This window comes from Macadamia integrifolia, chromosome 8 (assembly GCF_013358625.1).
Source record: "Macadamia integrifolia cultivar HAES 741 chromosome 8, SCU_Mint_v3, whole genome shotgun sequence".
Lineage (NCBI taxonomy): Eukaryota > Viridiplantae > Streptophyta > Magnoliopsida > Proteales > Proteaceae > Macadamia > Macadamia integrifolia.
Window position 1 is genome coordinate 14,751,659 of NC_056564.1, and position 17,199 is coordinate 14,768,857.

A 17,199-nucleotide genomic window follows, 5' to 3' on the forward strand; every position below is an offset into this window, starting at 1 on the left:
CGATTCTTCTCTGGACAGAATCGGTTTTTTTTTTTTTTCTCAGTATCGGTGGAAATCAACACAGAGAATGGGAAGGGAAGAAGAAAGATGGGGAAGAAATAGGAACCTTCGCCTCTGATACCAAGTTGATGGAGAACCTTTAGGGAAGAAAGGGAAAATCAAAGTAGGAAGGGGAAGGAGAGGAATCACACACTTCACTGGTGCACAAACTCAACATCTTCATTCAATAATCAAATCACTCTCTCCATCTTCAATCGATTACAACCAATATATAGGAAAATAGGAACATGAAATTAGAAACTTAACCGAAATGAAAACTAGCCTAAACTAGGAAACAACTATAAAAAGGAAACCAAAGCAAGGAAATAAATCCTACTCCTACGTTCAAGTCTGGAAAATAAAAGTATGAAATAAAATACTAAGTAAACTACTAATTTTATTTCCAACCGTGTTGGACCAAAACCCTAGGCTAGACTAGTTCTTCTTGGCTCTTGGCTTCCAAAGACGGCCATGCTGGTCCAACCAAATAAGGGCAGCCGTATCTGCATCACCACATAGATCCCCAATCCTTATCCGAGAAACCACCCTGAGAACACTTCTATACATGAGCATGTTCGTACATTATACAGGAATACAATCTTTATGTTGCCAGTTGGAAGAAGGTATAAATAATAACACATTAACACAAAGAAACTCACCTATTTTCACCGGTAGCACATATGCATGTGTACGAGCAATGCCTACAACCACCATACATGTAAATATGATGAAGAAATATGCTCTCTAATTGATATTCTTTCATGTCCGCTCTCGTTTTCCTCATAACCTATTCAAAAGCACGACGACAATCAGATAACCATTAAAAAATAAATAAAATATGAGTTTATTTACTTTTAATTTGAAATAACAGAGATACACATACAAATCAGTTAATATCTGCAGGAGACATTGTGATGAAGTATAGTAACAACCATAGCAAACCAAATATTTTAGTCCCATATTCCTCATGGATAAAGGTAAAGAAGAAGAATTACCTATTGCTGCCAAAGTACTAGTTAAAGCATCAAAACAAACAAAGTCAATAGTCATAACTGTCAGGACTCAGAAAGTACTAGCACTATAACTTAACAACATAATACATAATATTCAACAGACTAACAAACTTAATAGAAAATTTAGATTATTGAATTTTGACAATTTTGACATATAATTGTATATAGAAAAACCTATATAAAACAGATATGCCAATTTTCTGGTTGTTACTGTTTACATGCACAGAGATGCTTCTAACACATACAACTTAATGTCATTGACAATATCTCCAAAAATAAATAAATAAATAACTATTGATACTATATCCAAAAATAAAAATCTCCACGTCATTGATAATCTGCTACTCATATCTAGGTTGGTCAGAGCATGAGCTCAAATTTGAAGCACAAGAGCCAAGACCAAGCTGTCAGCCACATTTGTAGGATTGAGTGGTTGACTTTTGAATATAACAGGCAGAACAGTTTAATTCCATGTCAATTTCCAGGGACTTTCAATCCCGAGCTCTGTAGGCTATAAATTCCGGGCCTGAAGTGACAATATAAGAAGTAGAGTTAACTGAGTTGAACCAAGTGCTGGCCTCGCTAAACTCTAGTTTAATGAACTGAGCTCAAACCCTCAAATTAGGCTTGTCGTGAACTGTGTGTACATGTATATATCCATAGGGGAAGTGTTTCCTGTGGGGGAGTGTGGCTCCTGCGCATGCGCAAGGGCCAATGGGAACGCACGAAGAAGCATCAACAGAGGTGTCATTTTCTGTTTCATGAGGGGTGGGCTAGTCATTTCACCCTCCATGAGTCCAGGCACAAGGGCCACGCTCCCCCTGACGCAAGCCTCCCAAGGAGGGCTGCTGAGACCAACAGATTGGGAGAGTAAAATCAATACACCCGAAAACTAGCACAAGTGCAACATTTCCAGCTTGGAGTGATCTCAGTAAAATGATGATAACTTGCTCGATAAAGGTCAGAATAACTTGATTCCAAAGCCTATAGAAAAAGAACTCACAGGCCTACAACTTTTCTGGCAAAGGTATGCTCAGAAAAACATTGTAGGGCACTCGTAATAGCTCATCAAGTTGATGCACTAACCAAAACAGTATTCTGGAAATTAAAGAAAATGATAGACATGGGCTGAAACTGAACTCTTCTAGGATGGTTTGCAAAGCCAATGATGGTGTTGCAACTCTTCTACGATGCAAGGAACACAAGGAAAGCTCCTACTTTTCAAGGAATGAGTGAAACTCTTTAAGGATTCAAAGATGAACTCTTCAAGGTTCAAGAGGAATGCTTCAAGCAATCTTCATTCAAAATTCACAGCTAGCCTGCTTTACAAGCTACATAGTTAGGCCTATGGGCAAATAAAATCCTAAAATCCCAACTTCTACCCCTACAATCCTAAGGCTGAGATTGAAAAAGAAAGTTGCTTAAGAAAGAAGAAAAAGGAAAATAAATGGTAGAGAGAACCCAATAAGTCTCTCCTCTTTACTTCTCTTGTTGAACACTCCACTTAGCTTTAATGACTTCCATTTCGCTTTAATAGCAAACTACTTCTTTGTTGACCAAGATAAGTATTCAATAATGGAGAAGACCCTAAGAGCCTGTTTGTTTACAGGGGAGTTGGGGGTGGGATTGTATGAGACGTGTGTCCCACATGCTGGTGGGGTGAAGAACCGGAATGGAAGGAAAAATCACTGTAGCTTCCCACCCCACTTCGTTTGGTTGGGTGGGACGAGAGAGAGGGAGAGAGAGGGGGCATGGACGCATCGTCTCTCCTTAGATTTTTTGTAAACCCTATTTCAGAACCACTTATCTAATCTTCATCCTTCAAATAAGGGCCCATGATTTCCTAACAAAACTCAAATCAGATTGGAAAGGGCTTTCAAGACTGATGCTAATAAGCTTCTATAGCATAGTTTGCAAGTAAATGCAATCTGGGAATCCAACTAGAACGAAATTCCCTTTTTTCCGATGGTCTTCACCTCTGAAACAGAGGAAGACGTTGTCAAGGAGAGAGAAACCCCCTTTTTTCCAAAATCGATTCAAAAAGACCTTCTAGTTGGACAAAAATACTCCCCGATGAGTCCGATTCTTCTCCCTTTTTCCCCCTTTCTTCCCCTCAAGTTTTCTGTGTTCTTCATTTATGAGAGCATAGACAATCATTATTGAAGACGATGCACAATCGAAATGGAAAGGAGGAGAGGCGCAGAGATTTATTTCCAGAAATAATGAAGCTTGCCCCCCGGTGCTTGTGCTTTAGTCAACTCTGCAAATCAATTATCTGCCTTTTTTTCTCTTGTACCTTGCAAAACCCATTTCGGATACAGGAGGTGGAAGAGGAAAATGAGGAAGAAGAGGAGGAAGAAGAAGAAAACATATCCCATGAGCAGAGACAACGCCCTTCCAAGACTTCAACCAAAACCAACACAGCCAAGGGAGAGAGATGCATGGAGCCGTTGAGCATTTTCGCCCCCTGGAAGGGAGTGGGGTGCAGGCCACATCAGCAGACAGGGAAAACTCATTTCCCAATGTTGTCTGGACAATTTCCTACCCCATCCAACCAAACGTTACACTTTTCCATGTTTTTGGAAAAATTTGTACAATAATCCCACCCCATCAAAACCCTCCTAATCAAACGGGGCCTAAAAGAATTAGTGGAGGCTGAGGTAGAACCCCTATCCTAGCATTTAAGATCAATGAATGATCAAAACGGCTTAGAGCTCATCATTAAAATGCCTATTGATCACGGACAACCCACGATATCACAGATGATCATGAAATAAAGCTCTTTAAAGCCTCAGTTACTGTTTTGGTGGATGATGTCACGAACGATGTTACGAACGACCGTTGGAAACCAATTTTCATAGCTGTTTGCAGGCCTTGATTTGATTGGACCTCTGTTGCACCTTAGGATGGTCATATTGGTCTTCAAATAATTTGGCCATGCAATCCGGGCCTGCATCACCCCTATACAAAACCATTTTCCCTATATATATATGGATCCACCACAGCCGCTGTAGCAGTCCAATCTTACTCTCTCCCTCTCCCCTCCTTTGCCCACTTCTGTTCCCGGCCTCTACCTCCTCACCCCAGCATCACCCTCCCCAGTCCCCACTGGATTTCTCCCCCACCATCCCTGTCCCTGCCCTTCCCTGATCTCACCCCACCCCCTACAACTCCCCCATTCCCAACCAATAGTCTAGCCTAATTACTTCCCTTTCTATCGCTTCGTCACCCCCCTCCCGTCACTTTGCATCTCCTCCCTCTCCTCCACCCTCTGCAAATCTTTGCCTTTATTCTACCTTATCTTGGGACTAATTGAGTTGACAAAAGAAGCTGAAAATCGATTGTACTTGTAACAATTACAAGAAAAAGAAGGAGAAATGAAGGGTATGAAGGGAAGATTCTTAAAGAAACTGAAATCAATTCAAGCCATCCCTTCTTAGAAACCAGGTTGAGTTCTTTCGGTGGTTCTTAGATTCCTTTTTCCTCATTTCACCAACCGGGTACTTCAGAATTTGCCCATCTACAAAGAAAAATGTGACAAGATCAAACAAAGCAATCTCTCCCAGCTGGAACCCAAAAGTATCAACATATCAGAGCTCATGAAGGACCTTGAAGAAGAGGAGGAGATGAAGTTGAGCAAACAAACCTAGAGCAACCGATTATCTTAGTGGGGCCCACAAGCTAATGGGTGCATGATTGCAGCGCTGGAGATAGGCATGGGTTTCAGTTGTGGTATTGCAAAGGTGCAGTGGCAAACAGTTGCGGAGTGGCAGCAGGCAGCAGGCAGCAGGCAGCAGGCAGCAGGAAGGGGGAGATGCAGTGGCCAGTGGGTGCCTGGGCGGTGGCAGTGGGTTGCAGTTGATGGCGGGCAGTGGCAACCAATGGCTGAGATGCCTTGCACCTTATCCGGCGATCAATAATTGCTAGCATATAAAATTCTATCTCACACTGCTAGTGTATAGATCCCCTTCCCATATATGTAAGTACTCAAATAGTTTTATCAAGACAAGACTATAAAGAGAATTTCAGAAGTTCCAATGACATCACATAAGCTATCTTTGCCTTTTAAAGAATGTTTCTCATGATATACTTCTAACGTGTTGTAGACTTTTCTTGATTACTGCTACAAGCCTACAACTAGATTTTCAGTAATTTACATTCAATGTATAATGCATGCCCTAGACTCTTTCTTTAAAATGAACTGTGTTTCGTACGCATATATGCATTTGCAAGTAGAAGTGTAGAAGCATATTGAGTCTGCAACTTCATGTAGTTGTCCAAGTGATGAAGATTAGTGGTTGAACCAGCTAGACCCGTCTAGCCATCTAGACTGAGATGAACCAGGTCCAAGTTGGGTTTTGTGGTCTAATAGGATACTTAGGAATTTTATTTATTTTAATTTGGATAATTATTTGGGTAGGTTACATAGGAGATTAGATTTATTATCCAGTTTCCTTATTGAGTTTGTTTCCTAGTTAAATAGGTTTCCTTTGTTAGTTGGATTTTCTTCCTTTACATAGATTTTATCAAGGATGGATTTCATATTAGAGATTAATGGAATATTCAGTTTTTATTTGAGTAGCCTGAATGGCTTGTGTGACCCCTCCTCCATCTCTCACATCTCTTCTTCTTCTCTTCCCTTCCCTGTGAGAACTTCTCCTCCCTATCCCTTCTTTTCTTCTTTCCCCTTGCTCTTTCTCCTTTTCCTCTTATCAAATTCTGTTTCAGACCTCTTCCCCTGTTTCCAGCGGTACTTGCTGGTCTTGAGAAGTTGGTTGTAACACGACTAAAGATTCACGGATTGGACTGAAAATTGGTGGCTTATTTGCAGACTTATGGGCAACCCTATCTGTAGAATATCAGCCCCAACACCATGCTAAGATAAGAGTTGTGAGCCGTAGTTCATACCTGGTTCTTCTTCTACTACTAGACCTTACATCAGTTAGATTTCTTTGATTCTTTGGCTGCTGGTTCAATTGATTGTTGTTAGGAATTTAGAGGACCATGAGTGGTGATCCACTGTCTAAAATCCCATGTCAATCTCGATATGTGGCCATATGAATGAACACCTTTATTCAAAATAAGTTCTGGTTCTGCTGCCTGCAACTCCATTTTAAGGTTGAAGACAACCCAATCATGAGTTGCTTCTTTTTCAAAGCCTAGTGTGTTTATTTCCACATTCACCCCTTACTTCATTTCTAATTCAACCCCTATCCTTTAGTTCAATGTTTGCCCCCTTTCTTTAATTTTAATCCCTCCTCTGTCCTTTCTACTTTGTTTTCCTATATGAGCCCTTGAAATTCTGGTTTATTACAAGATTGACATCATCCCTGTTATCTGATTTGCTTAACACTTGGGTGGGGCATAAACCCAAATAGGGTTTTTCAACCCCAGGATCGCATCACCAAGTTACTGCAGAAATTAGTAGCCATGCTACATGGATAAAATAAGTACTAAACACAATGGTAGGAGTACGATAAAGGATACAACTTCATCAATTAACATTTGAAGCTTCAGATAAAAGAAAGTTACCTCGATATGAGCTTCTGAGCTTACATCATTGGCATACTGAATGAGGGCAAGCTCCAATTCAGACTTAAAAATGCGGCACTCAGTCAAAATAGGATGTAGCATACTTAAATCAGTCTCAAATTTCTCCATGTCCTACAACATAAATAAAGCATACCAAATTTATAAGTCTTATAGGATGGAGAAGGTGGAACTTAAAAATCTAAACTGAAACTAGATTTCCATGACTATCGAGCACATAGAAGCAATACCTAGATGGAAAATAATCAATTGGCATTGATATAGTAAGAGCAAGGGAACACAATGGAAATCAGAAAAATGCCAAAGTGTTGACATAATAAATATCACAACACCAGATATATTCATTCCAAGAATTTACAACTGAGTGAAATTAAAAAATCAGTAGTGTTGACATCTTTTTTTTTTTTTTTTTTTTTTTTTTGAGAAAAAGGTAGTATTTTTTCAGAGAATTAGGCACAGTGTGGGTTAGGGAACAGCACAAGTTAGGACCAAGCATCCTTGGTGCTCCTCAATTGATAATCCCAATAGCCAATAAAATAAAACCTACTAGACTCCTTGAAGCTCCTGTAAATTTAGGCCTAGAGCAGAAAAATATCAAACAAAGATCCCGCAATGTAAAATATCGAGGCATAAACTCTTCAGCTGTACAAGTAAGAAGGATCAAAGTTTACAAGATAATCTGCAACAAATGAAAATATTGTTAACAAGATCCTTAAAAAGGCAACATCCATTGGGACCATCCAAATTCTGAGTATGAGATGATTCACATATAGAATCATGGGGAAATTACATGATTACCCACTTATGGGTTTCTCTTTACAAAATTACCCATCAAAAGTTTCAGTTAACAAAAATACCCAAAATTAGGTTTCCCTTTACAAAATTACCCATTTAAAGTTTAAATTAACAAAAATACCTAAAATTGAGTTTGGGTTTACAAAACTACCCACTCAAAGTTTTAGTAATAAAAAAATACATGATTATATGTGGAAGATGAAGAATCACTATTTTGGGTAGTTTTGTAAACCCAAACCTGATTTTGGATATTTTTGTTAACTGAAACCTTGGGTGGGTAGTTTTGTAAACCCAAACCTAATTTTGGGTATTTTTGTTGACCAAAACTTTTTGTGGGTAATTTTGTAAAAGGAAACCCAAAAGTGGGTAATCATGTAATTTTCCCTAGAATCATTCGTCAAACCAGCATCCATAGGAAAAATAATAATAATAATAATAATAATAATAATAATAATAATAATAATAATAATAATAATAATAATAATAATAATAATAATAATAACAACAATAATTGGGTCAATAAAAAATTCATTACCAAGAGGAAATAAGGGGAGAATATACAGCACCGAAGGAAAAAAAAAAAGGAAAACCAAAACATGTAAAAACAACAAAAAGCAAAAGGAGCCGAAACAAGGCAGCAGAACAAGCTAAATGAATGCTAAGGAAAGCAACAAACTAAAGACAACTAATAAGAGACATCAGTGGGGGGTTGGGGGAAAGGATGGTAGTGGAGGGGGCAAACCCCAGGGCACAACGATAAGCTTGTTTCTTGGGGAATCCCTAATAGGCCAGTGAGGGAACACATGAAGCTTGGAGATGACGTCGAAGAAGATGGCTCTCTAAATCATATTAAAGGAACAAGAGTTAGAGGTCCATCTACGAAGATCCTGCTCCAACTAGATGCGGTTTACAGTTGCACAGAATGGAAGATTACCAATAGAGTCACAAGACGAGTCCTCAGGAAAGGTTATATCAATCCAAATCCATTCTCTTTGAAGGGGGAGGATGTGCCTCCTAATGGGCCAGCAAGAGCTAAGGACTTTCTTCCAAATGGAAGAAGGAATAGCTGAAAAAGAGGTGGTCAGAGTCATCTAATCCATTCCAAAAAAGGTAGTAGGCAGGAGAGGTAGGGATATGACAATGGATGATTAATTGCATGGGGAGGCAGTTGGAGAGAGCTCTCCATGTAGTGAAACTACAGTGGGGAATGTGGCCTCTAAACCTGATGTAGACAAGTTAATTAATGGGCTTATTTTATTGCAAATAAGCCTAGGGTTGGGTTATGTATGTGTTGGGCCTTTGTTCCCATGGGTTTTCTTTATAATGGGCCACTTTAATAGGCCTAAAATATGAGAAGAAAGTAGGAAAACGGAATTTAATTCATTAGCTTAGTTAGAGTGGGCTGGTAGTAGTTTAGTTTATTAATGTCTTTTACTTTATCATATTTGTTTTGAGATAGGATACGTAAGAGAAGTAGGGTTTCCGTTTCAGTTTTAGAGTCTAAGTAGGAGTATTATTTTCTTTTAAATACTTGCATAAACTCAATGTTTAGGACAGATTTGAAGAATGATGAATTGAGTTAATGTTTGAGAGCCTTAAGCTTGTGTGTGATTCTCCCCCCTCTTTCTTTATGCGATTTCTCTCCCCCTGATTGGATTTGTGCAATTGTGTGATCCCTTCTTATTCATTCTTTCTGTCCCCGAATTTGGCTTATATTGGATTTAGTAAAGATCCTGCCTGGGATGGGATCACTTGTGATTCGATCTTACATCAAAACCATACAATTTTATACCAGAGAGAAAGGGGCTTGCAAGAACAAACTAGATCCCAAACATAGGAGGAACCAAAGGAACCAGAAGAGAAGGGGACCAAATTACTCTATCAGCTCTACCACGATGCCCAGAGGGGGCCCAGGAAGCATCAGAAATCATAGAGGCCAGAGCGGAATCTTTGGGGAGACCGGAGGAATACACTGCTCTAGCACCTATCGTAGAGAAGAGGACTCCAGAGGGGTGCCAATTATCCAACCAGAGGGAAGGTGGAAGAACCATCACCAACAGAAGGCCAAGGTACTTAACAAGAAGAATGCCAAAGGAGAATCCCATCAAACCGAGGAAGAAGGCTTTGGAGGAATCAAGAACTCTAGCCAGAAAGAGGTGGGATTTGAGGAGGTTAATGTAGATTCCTGAGAGGTTTTGTAGAAATTTGAGAATTCCAACAGGTTTTGAAAAAAAATTGAAGGGAAGATATAGAGGAGATGGAAAGAGGGTATAAGATCATCCGTGAAAGCAAGGTGGTTGAGATTGAAGCCTTTGCATTTGGGGAGGGGGGAGATGAGGTGGAGCCGTGGAGGTCAGTAGAAGATTGAATGGATCTAGAGAGGACAACAAGGGAAAAGATGAAAGGGGAGAGAGGGCCAGTCTTACCTAATACCCACGAAGGAGATGAAGTATCCAGCAGGGCTACCATTGACAAGGATAGAGAAATGGAGAGAAAAAATAAAAGAAAATATCCAATGGATGAAGACTATGGGGAAAAGTTATTTCATGAAGAACCTTGCAAATGAAATCCCAATTGATAAAATCCAAGGCTTTGTAGATATCAATTTTTAAGAAGGCAGTAGCCAGCAGGGGAATAAGATTTCCTATCAAAACTTCTAACAATCTCATGACAAAAAATGATGTTGTTAATAATGCTTTGCCTGCAATGAAGGCAAATTGATTGGTGTTAACAAAAGAGTCAATAACAAGCTGAATCCTGTTAGCTAGGATTTCAGCTACAAATTGATAAAGAAGATTACAGAGGGAAATTGGTGTGAAGTCAGACAAAGAGGAGGCCCCCTTTAATTTAGAAATGAGACAAAGGAATGTATGATTGATCCTATAGATTTGAAAAGGGTCAAAAAATAAACTTTTAATGGCATGGATGAGATCAATTTTGATAATGTCCTAACAAGAGGTGAAGAAGCCCATACTGAAGCCATCGGGCCTAGGGCTTTGTTGGTTTTGTGGGAGAGGACAGCAGCAGTTATTTCCTCATCAGAAGGGATGACATCGAGAGAAGGTCGGAGATGGGTGGGGATGAATTTGTTGATAAGACCGGGAGAGATGGGAGAGATGGGGGGAGGGAGGGGATTGAAGAGATCATTAAAGTAGCTAGAGACTCGGCATTAATGTCATCCAGAGAGTGAACGGAGGAGCCATCTCTAGCAACCAAGACAGGAATGGAATTGATATTGCTCTTGGCTTTAAGGGAACAGTGGAAAAAAAAGTAGAGTTGGAATCTCTAAGCTCTAACCATTTAGTGCAAGATTTTTGCTTAGTGCAGTTTTCTTCTTGACCAATGAGGGAGGAGAGCTCATAGGAAGTGTCCTTTTCTAGGGAGGCAAGGAGAGTGTTAAGAATGTCATCTTGCAACCTTGATTGAATGGAAGACAAGCGATTCATACACTTAGGGACACTGGAAGAGACGTTCCAATCTTTGAGGGCACTCTTGAAATTCTTAAGCTTCCTGAAAAGTGTAAGAAGGGAGGAGGAGAATGCTTGGACTAAGGTATCTCAAGAAAATCTAACAAGGGGGAGAAACTCTTGGTGAAGAGACCACAATATCAAAGAATATGAAGGGTTTTGGGGAGACACAGTTCCTTTAGTTCAGGGAGAGATGTTATAGCAAACACCAACAAATACGAAAATAAACAAAGATAGATCTGCACAACACACAAAGATTTAACGAGGTTCACACACAGATGTGGTGTGCTACATCCTCGGGCGAAGAAGAAGAAGTTTCACTATGTAGAAGAGAGATTACACCGAAACAGCGGCGAGAAAACTCACCTTGAAACCCTAGCTCGAAAAACCTCCAAACAACTATTTGCTCAATAGAATGATAGTACATTATATACTCCTCTGACCAGCCCAACCCCTCTGCTTCCATCACAGATCTCAGAAAAAATCCTAGTCGAGTCACCACCAAAATATGTCGGAGCAGGTCATTCTTTAAAACGAGTCAAGAATTCAAGACAAACTTAACAAGAGACAATAGTTCCTTCAGTATAGGGAGAGACACTAGTTCAGCCACCCCTGGAAGTATATATTCATCGGAATCGTGAGCAGCAAATAGACACCACCACAGCAATACCTAAACCATCCAAGTCATCCACCATCCCCTGATCCAAGTCCTACCCCTCTATCTGGTAATACTCATTATGGTCCTCCTGTTATTTCTTACCCATCTTCTGACCCATCTCTTTACTTACCTATTGCTGTCCAAAACGGAATAAAATCTTGTACTCAACACCCTATTGCTCAAGTGGTTTCGTACAACTCTCTTTCACCTTCATGTCGTACTTTTGTGTCTTCCTTGACTTCTATTCCATAGAATTGGTAGCAAGCTACCAAAAGAGCCGTAGTGGAAAGCAGCCACAGTTGAAGAGATGCAAGCTCTAAAGAAGAATGATACTTGGGACTTGGTATTTCTTCCACCACAGAAAATGACAGTGAGATGCAAATGGGTCTTCACTGTGAAGCAAAATATGGATGGGACTGTAGATCGGAACAAGGCCAAGCTGGTACCTAGAGGTTTACTTAGACCTATGGTCTTGATATCAAGAGATGTTCACTCTTGTTGCAAAAATGAATATCATCTATGTAATTCTCTCTTATGCAATGAATCTAGGATGAGACATGCAATAACTTGACATAAAAAACGCATTTCTTAATGAAGAATTGGAAGAAGCGTGTATCGAAATTCCTCATGGTTTCTCATCTCAAAAATCCAAAGGCAAAGTTTGCAAGCTAAAGCGAGCTCTATATGGGTTGAAGCAATCTTCCCGTGCCTAATTTGGGAGATTTCACATAGCTATGGTGTTTAAAGGTTACACTCAAAGCAATGTTGATCACACCCTATTTATAAAGCGGTCTTCCGAGATTGCTATCCTCATTGTGTACGTTGATGGCATTTTTGTCATTGGAAGTGATACGGAGGAAATTTCTTGACTAAAGACTTATTTCAGTAAAGAGTTTGCGATCAAGGACCTAGACAAGATGCGTTACTTGCTTGGCATTAAGGTTGGCCATGCCACCAAGGATCCTCACAACCCCAAGGAATTCGGGGGAGTGGTCATTTCATTTTTTGATATAGGGATGCTCGGTTGTAAGCCTTTAGATACTCCTTTTGAAGAAAATTTCATCTCTTTAGTAAGAATGGTTTAGTGGATAAGGGGGCAGTATCAGCGATTGGTCGGGAAGCTGATTTACCTATCCCATACTCATCCAGACATTGCCTTTGCATTAGTCTAGTAAGCCAGTATATACATGATCCTAATTCCACACAATTAAAAACTATGTTTCAAATCTTGCGGTACCTAAAGTCTGCACCAGGAAAGGGGATCCTCTTATCTTCCCAAGGTCATCTATAAGTTGAGGCATTTACTGATGTTGATTGAGCCAGCTTTTCAAATGATCAACAATCCATCACAGGTTATGGGACTTTTGTGGGAGGAGAAAGAAGCAAGCACTTGTTGCTCGGTCCAGTACTGAAGCTGATTCCGCACCATGTCTCATGGCATCTGAGAGTTGATGTGGCTTTAAGAACTCTTAAAAGTGGCTATGATGCAGTATTGTGACAGTAAGTCCGCCATTAGTATTGCTCACAACCCAATTCAGCATGATTGCACCAAGCACATGGAGATTGGTCGTCATTTCACTAACGAAAAGTTAGACCAAGGGCTGATTTGCATTTCTTTTGCAAACATGGAGATCAGTTAGCTGATGTTTTTATAAAGGCTTTAAGTAATAAGTTATTTCATCCAATAGTATGCAAGTTGGGCATGTGTGAAATCTATGCACCAACTTGAGGGGGAGTGTTGTAATATGGATGTATAATGGGTATATGGGTAAATTTGTCCATAGGGGAATCATAGTACTAGTACCTGTATGTCACTTGTTATAAATAAAGTGGGGCTGTCACATTGACAGACCAAACATTCCTGCATTTCTCTCAATCGAACAAACCCATTACAACCCATTCAACAATATTAAACCTCATAAACCGTACCATTCCACAAAACCTAACCTAGTTTCTTTGTCAACCATCAACACACTATGACACCATCCCCTTATTCTCCATAGATCCCTAATTCCACTACATCAAGGAAGCAACATATTTCTCATATATAGTAAACTACTCCCCAAAGGCTGTTTTGGGGCTTAGAGCTCTACGTTTATCCCCCTAATGACCAACTCATGAAGACTATAACTTGCTCGCATTCAAACTAAGAAACAGATAAAAGCCAAATACAAAGAGAAAAATTCGCTGTTGTCCAAAATTCAATTAAAAATCCCTATTCATTCAATACAGAAAACTCCCCGAAAGACCAAAATTCATACTCTTCCAACTTCTGTAAATAATTAGAACAGCATAACTGCAACAAGGAACAAAATTAAATTAATTTTTCATCCACTGGGCCCAAGAAAAACCTACTATAAGTCCATAACCCTAGACACTGGTGACTAAATTACATCTGATGACAATATTCATAACCATGTGTGGGCCTACAAACCTACAAGTGAAGAACTAAAAACAAAGATAAGAAACTGTACAGCCATAAAAAAGCTAGTTGTACAACTTTTGCTTCTTCCTCTTGCCGCTACTAAGATTCACATAAAAAAGGCTTAAAAGGTACTATAACAGTTATAAGGTGGTAATTAGGAAAGGCAGTTTGGAGTTTAGACCCACTAGCTAAGAAAAATGAAGTCATACCATGAACAAACAACACACCCTATACTCTCTTCTATCTTACATGAAAAGGTGAGAATGGCCAACACCAAGACTAATAGTCTCCCAGATTATTCATAAAGTGTTGATGGGCCCCAGGGTCTCAGTTGCATCTATTTCAAGCTTCTTCAATGTTATCATTTCAATTCTCTTCATTACCAGATAAATATCTTGATGCAGCAGCCAGGTACAAGCTACAGTACTAATGAAGGAAGAAGAAAGGCCAGATTATCCTGCATTCTGGAATTGTACAAGATTTTTGAACCCTAATCATTTAGGTGATTAGAAGCCCTATCATATCTGGTTCTCTGTCCTGTTTTACTTTGATTTAATTGACCTGATTTTTCCATGAAATAGGTAGTGTTTTGTAAAATTAAGGGTACCCTTTCAAAACTGCAGTTAGTTATGACGGCATTAGAGTGATACATCATAGCTCTAATTTTGTTGAGGAAGCAACCAAGGGCTTGGATGCCTAACGTTTGGCTGTGTACTGCCCAAAATTTTTGATATAAAGTGCCATGTTCATCTCCTAAGATCCAGTGTTATCACGGTTTAACCACAAAAGAAATAGTAAAACTAGAGAACTTAGACAAATTAGTTTGTCAAAGAGGAAACATTAGATAAGATAAAGAAAGTTGGGAGGTAGGAACCTCAAGCTCCGCAGGCTTTGAGAACTTATTGCTATCAGTGTTAAGCCCATGCAAAAGAAACAACAAAGGCTTTCCTGGTCCTCCATAGTGATCATATAGAACTTCCACAATCTCATCGGTATAGCAAACCATGCTGACCATGTATTTTTCCTACAAAAAGGGAAACTTAAGCACATCAATAATGAATGGCACATATCTAGTAAAAGAATAGTCAAAGACGTGTTTGTTAACCAAAAATGGAAGAAGTAAAGAGCATGCCACCTTGAAGTATGATAACGGCTTTATTTCCCCCAACCAAACAGCATAATCAGCACTCAATCTTGGAGCGAACAAAATTGACTCCCCGGTCGCAATGTCCTTAAGCAACAACGAAGAAGAAGATTCAATATGATGGAGTTAAGTTTTACAATTAAGACCTACTTCAACAGACTATCAAGGTGAAAAATGCTTATTGACATTATGGATCAGAAAAAATAAAGAATCCTAATTATTGATTTAATTATAATAACAAAAAAATAATATTTACTTCACAGTGTTCTGAAACCCAGTTTGACCCGCCACCAGCCCACCTAAACGGGTCCCTATGAGGCTGCGACTCAGTTTTTGTTCAAACTTTAAACCCATTGACTTGGTCCACAACTAGGTTACCCAGAAAGTTAGACAAGTTGAAGCATTTGCACCTTATTCATTGGTATAAATAAGTATATCATACATTGAACCACTGATATATCCAACTTTCATTACATGGCCTAGCAACATACTGCGTCATAGTTCAAAATCTCATTTCAACTGAGATTTCATGAATTTCATTGGTTTGGACACACGTCGAAATGAAACCTGTGTCAACCCTACAAGTATACGTCATAGTTGTCAAGGCGCCGCCTTGGCGTCCCAACAGTTCTTTAGAGTCAAGGCGAGCTGTCACCTTACGACCAAGGCGTTATTTTGTTTTTTGTTTTTTTTTTGTTTTTGTTTTTGTTTTTTTTTTTTTTTGTTTTTGTTTTTGTTTTTTTTTTTATTCTATTTCCAATATTTACTGTCACCTTCTTCTTTCCCTGCAACACTTCTCTGTTCTTCTTTCTCTGCGACACTTTCTGTTACTGGATTCCTTCCCCTTTTTTATTAAATATTTTTCTCCAATTTTTCACCCCAGCAACACTTATCTATAAATCAATTTCTTTATTTTTAATATCCTTCTAGTCTAAGATCAGTTTGTTATCCCTAGAGTAACTTTTATCTGTTGAGCACCAACAGATTACTAAGGCCATCCTTGCTTGACCAGTGAGTTCCCCCCCCCCAAGCGACGCTTCTTAGTAAATCGATTCCCTTTTTTCTTTAAATATTTATCTTCTTCTTATTTCCTTTATTTTCTAGTGCACTTCTCTGTCACTGCCACTTAATTGATTCTTTTTTCTGAACTCTGAAATGTCTGTCTACCTCCCCTCAGGTTGGCACTCTACTGAGCGCATTACGACTTGGGATGCATTATGATTCTTGATAAGGATGCTGCTTGCTAGTATGCTGCACATTATGATTCTTGTTAAGGATGCCACTTGCTAGTAAGCTACACATTATGACTCTTTTTTCTGTTGCATGCCAGCATTATGAATTTTTTTTATTTCCTATTACCAATGCCAGTATACTGCGGTATGGACAATGCTAAAGTGATTACCATTTACCATATTGCATTGATGTAGCTTCTATGTTCATTTCTAATGACTTGATGTGGCTTAATGTTGATTTCTGGTGATTTAAGGTATAATATGTAGCATACTAAATGATGTGAGAAAAGAGGGGGAAAAAAACACTTTGGCGCCTTGTTGCCTATGCTCTTTGGCAGCCCCCCAACGCCTTGGTCGCCTTGACAACTATGGTATACATTGTTTCAACCAAAATTTCAGTAATTTCAGCAAAACAATACATTCCTTTTTATTTTATTTTATTTTTTTTTTTAAATCATAAAGTCAATCAAAATGTGCCAAAATTGGTTTCGGTAGTTTTGACAAAAAGGGGATTTTACCAGAAAACCCGAGTTTTGTGTTTTTTGCCAAATCACCTATAATTCTTGGTGGAACAACGTGTTGGAGACTACTTCAATACATCTACAGTGATGAATTGCTGCATTTGAGCAAGATTTACTGAAGATTCAAAAACTTTCAGGTATACCTTTTTCCCTAAAGATTCAAACTTCTAGCGAGATTTTTCCTTTTAAGGAAAAATATTTAGTGGTTGGGCCTTAATTTTTTATATGTTAAATATCGTAGGCTGATATGACTTCATGGAGTTAAATTTAAATTTTTGTTTTAAAATTTTATGGTTTAAAAAAGTGATTTTTGAAAACAAAAAATTTTAAAAATATATATAAGGTTAATATACAT

At 38.9% G+C, this 17,199-nt stretch overlaps 1 protein-coding gene across 1 annotated transcript in view; it reads right to left on the reverse strand.

Moving 5' to 3' along the window:
- LOC122086440 (xaa-Pro dipeptidase) overlaps positions 1-17,199 on the reverse strand; it is a 66,651-nt gene that overhangs the window by 36,917 nt on the left and 12,535 nt on the right. Inside the window, exons 4-7 of the mRNA XM_042655239.1 lie at positions 15,083-15,178; positions 14,822-14,971; positions 6,585-6,716; positions 699-826 (exon numbers count right to left, since the gene is read on the reverse strand). Coding sequence (XP_042511173.1) covers positions 699-826; positions 6,585-6,716; positions 14,822-14,971; positions 15,083-15,178 — 506 coding nt within the window. The remainder of the gene's footprint in view (positions 1-698; positions 827-6,584; positions 6,717-14,821; positions 14,972-15,082; positions 15,179-17,199) is intronic.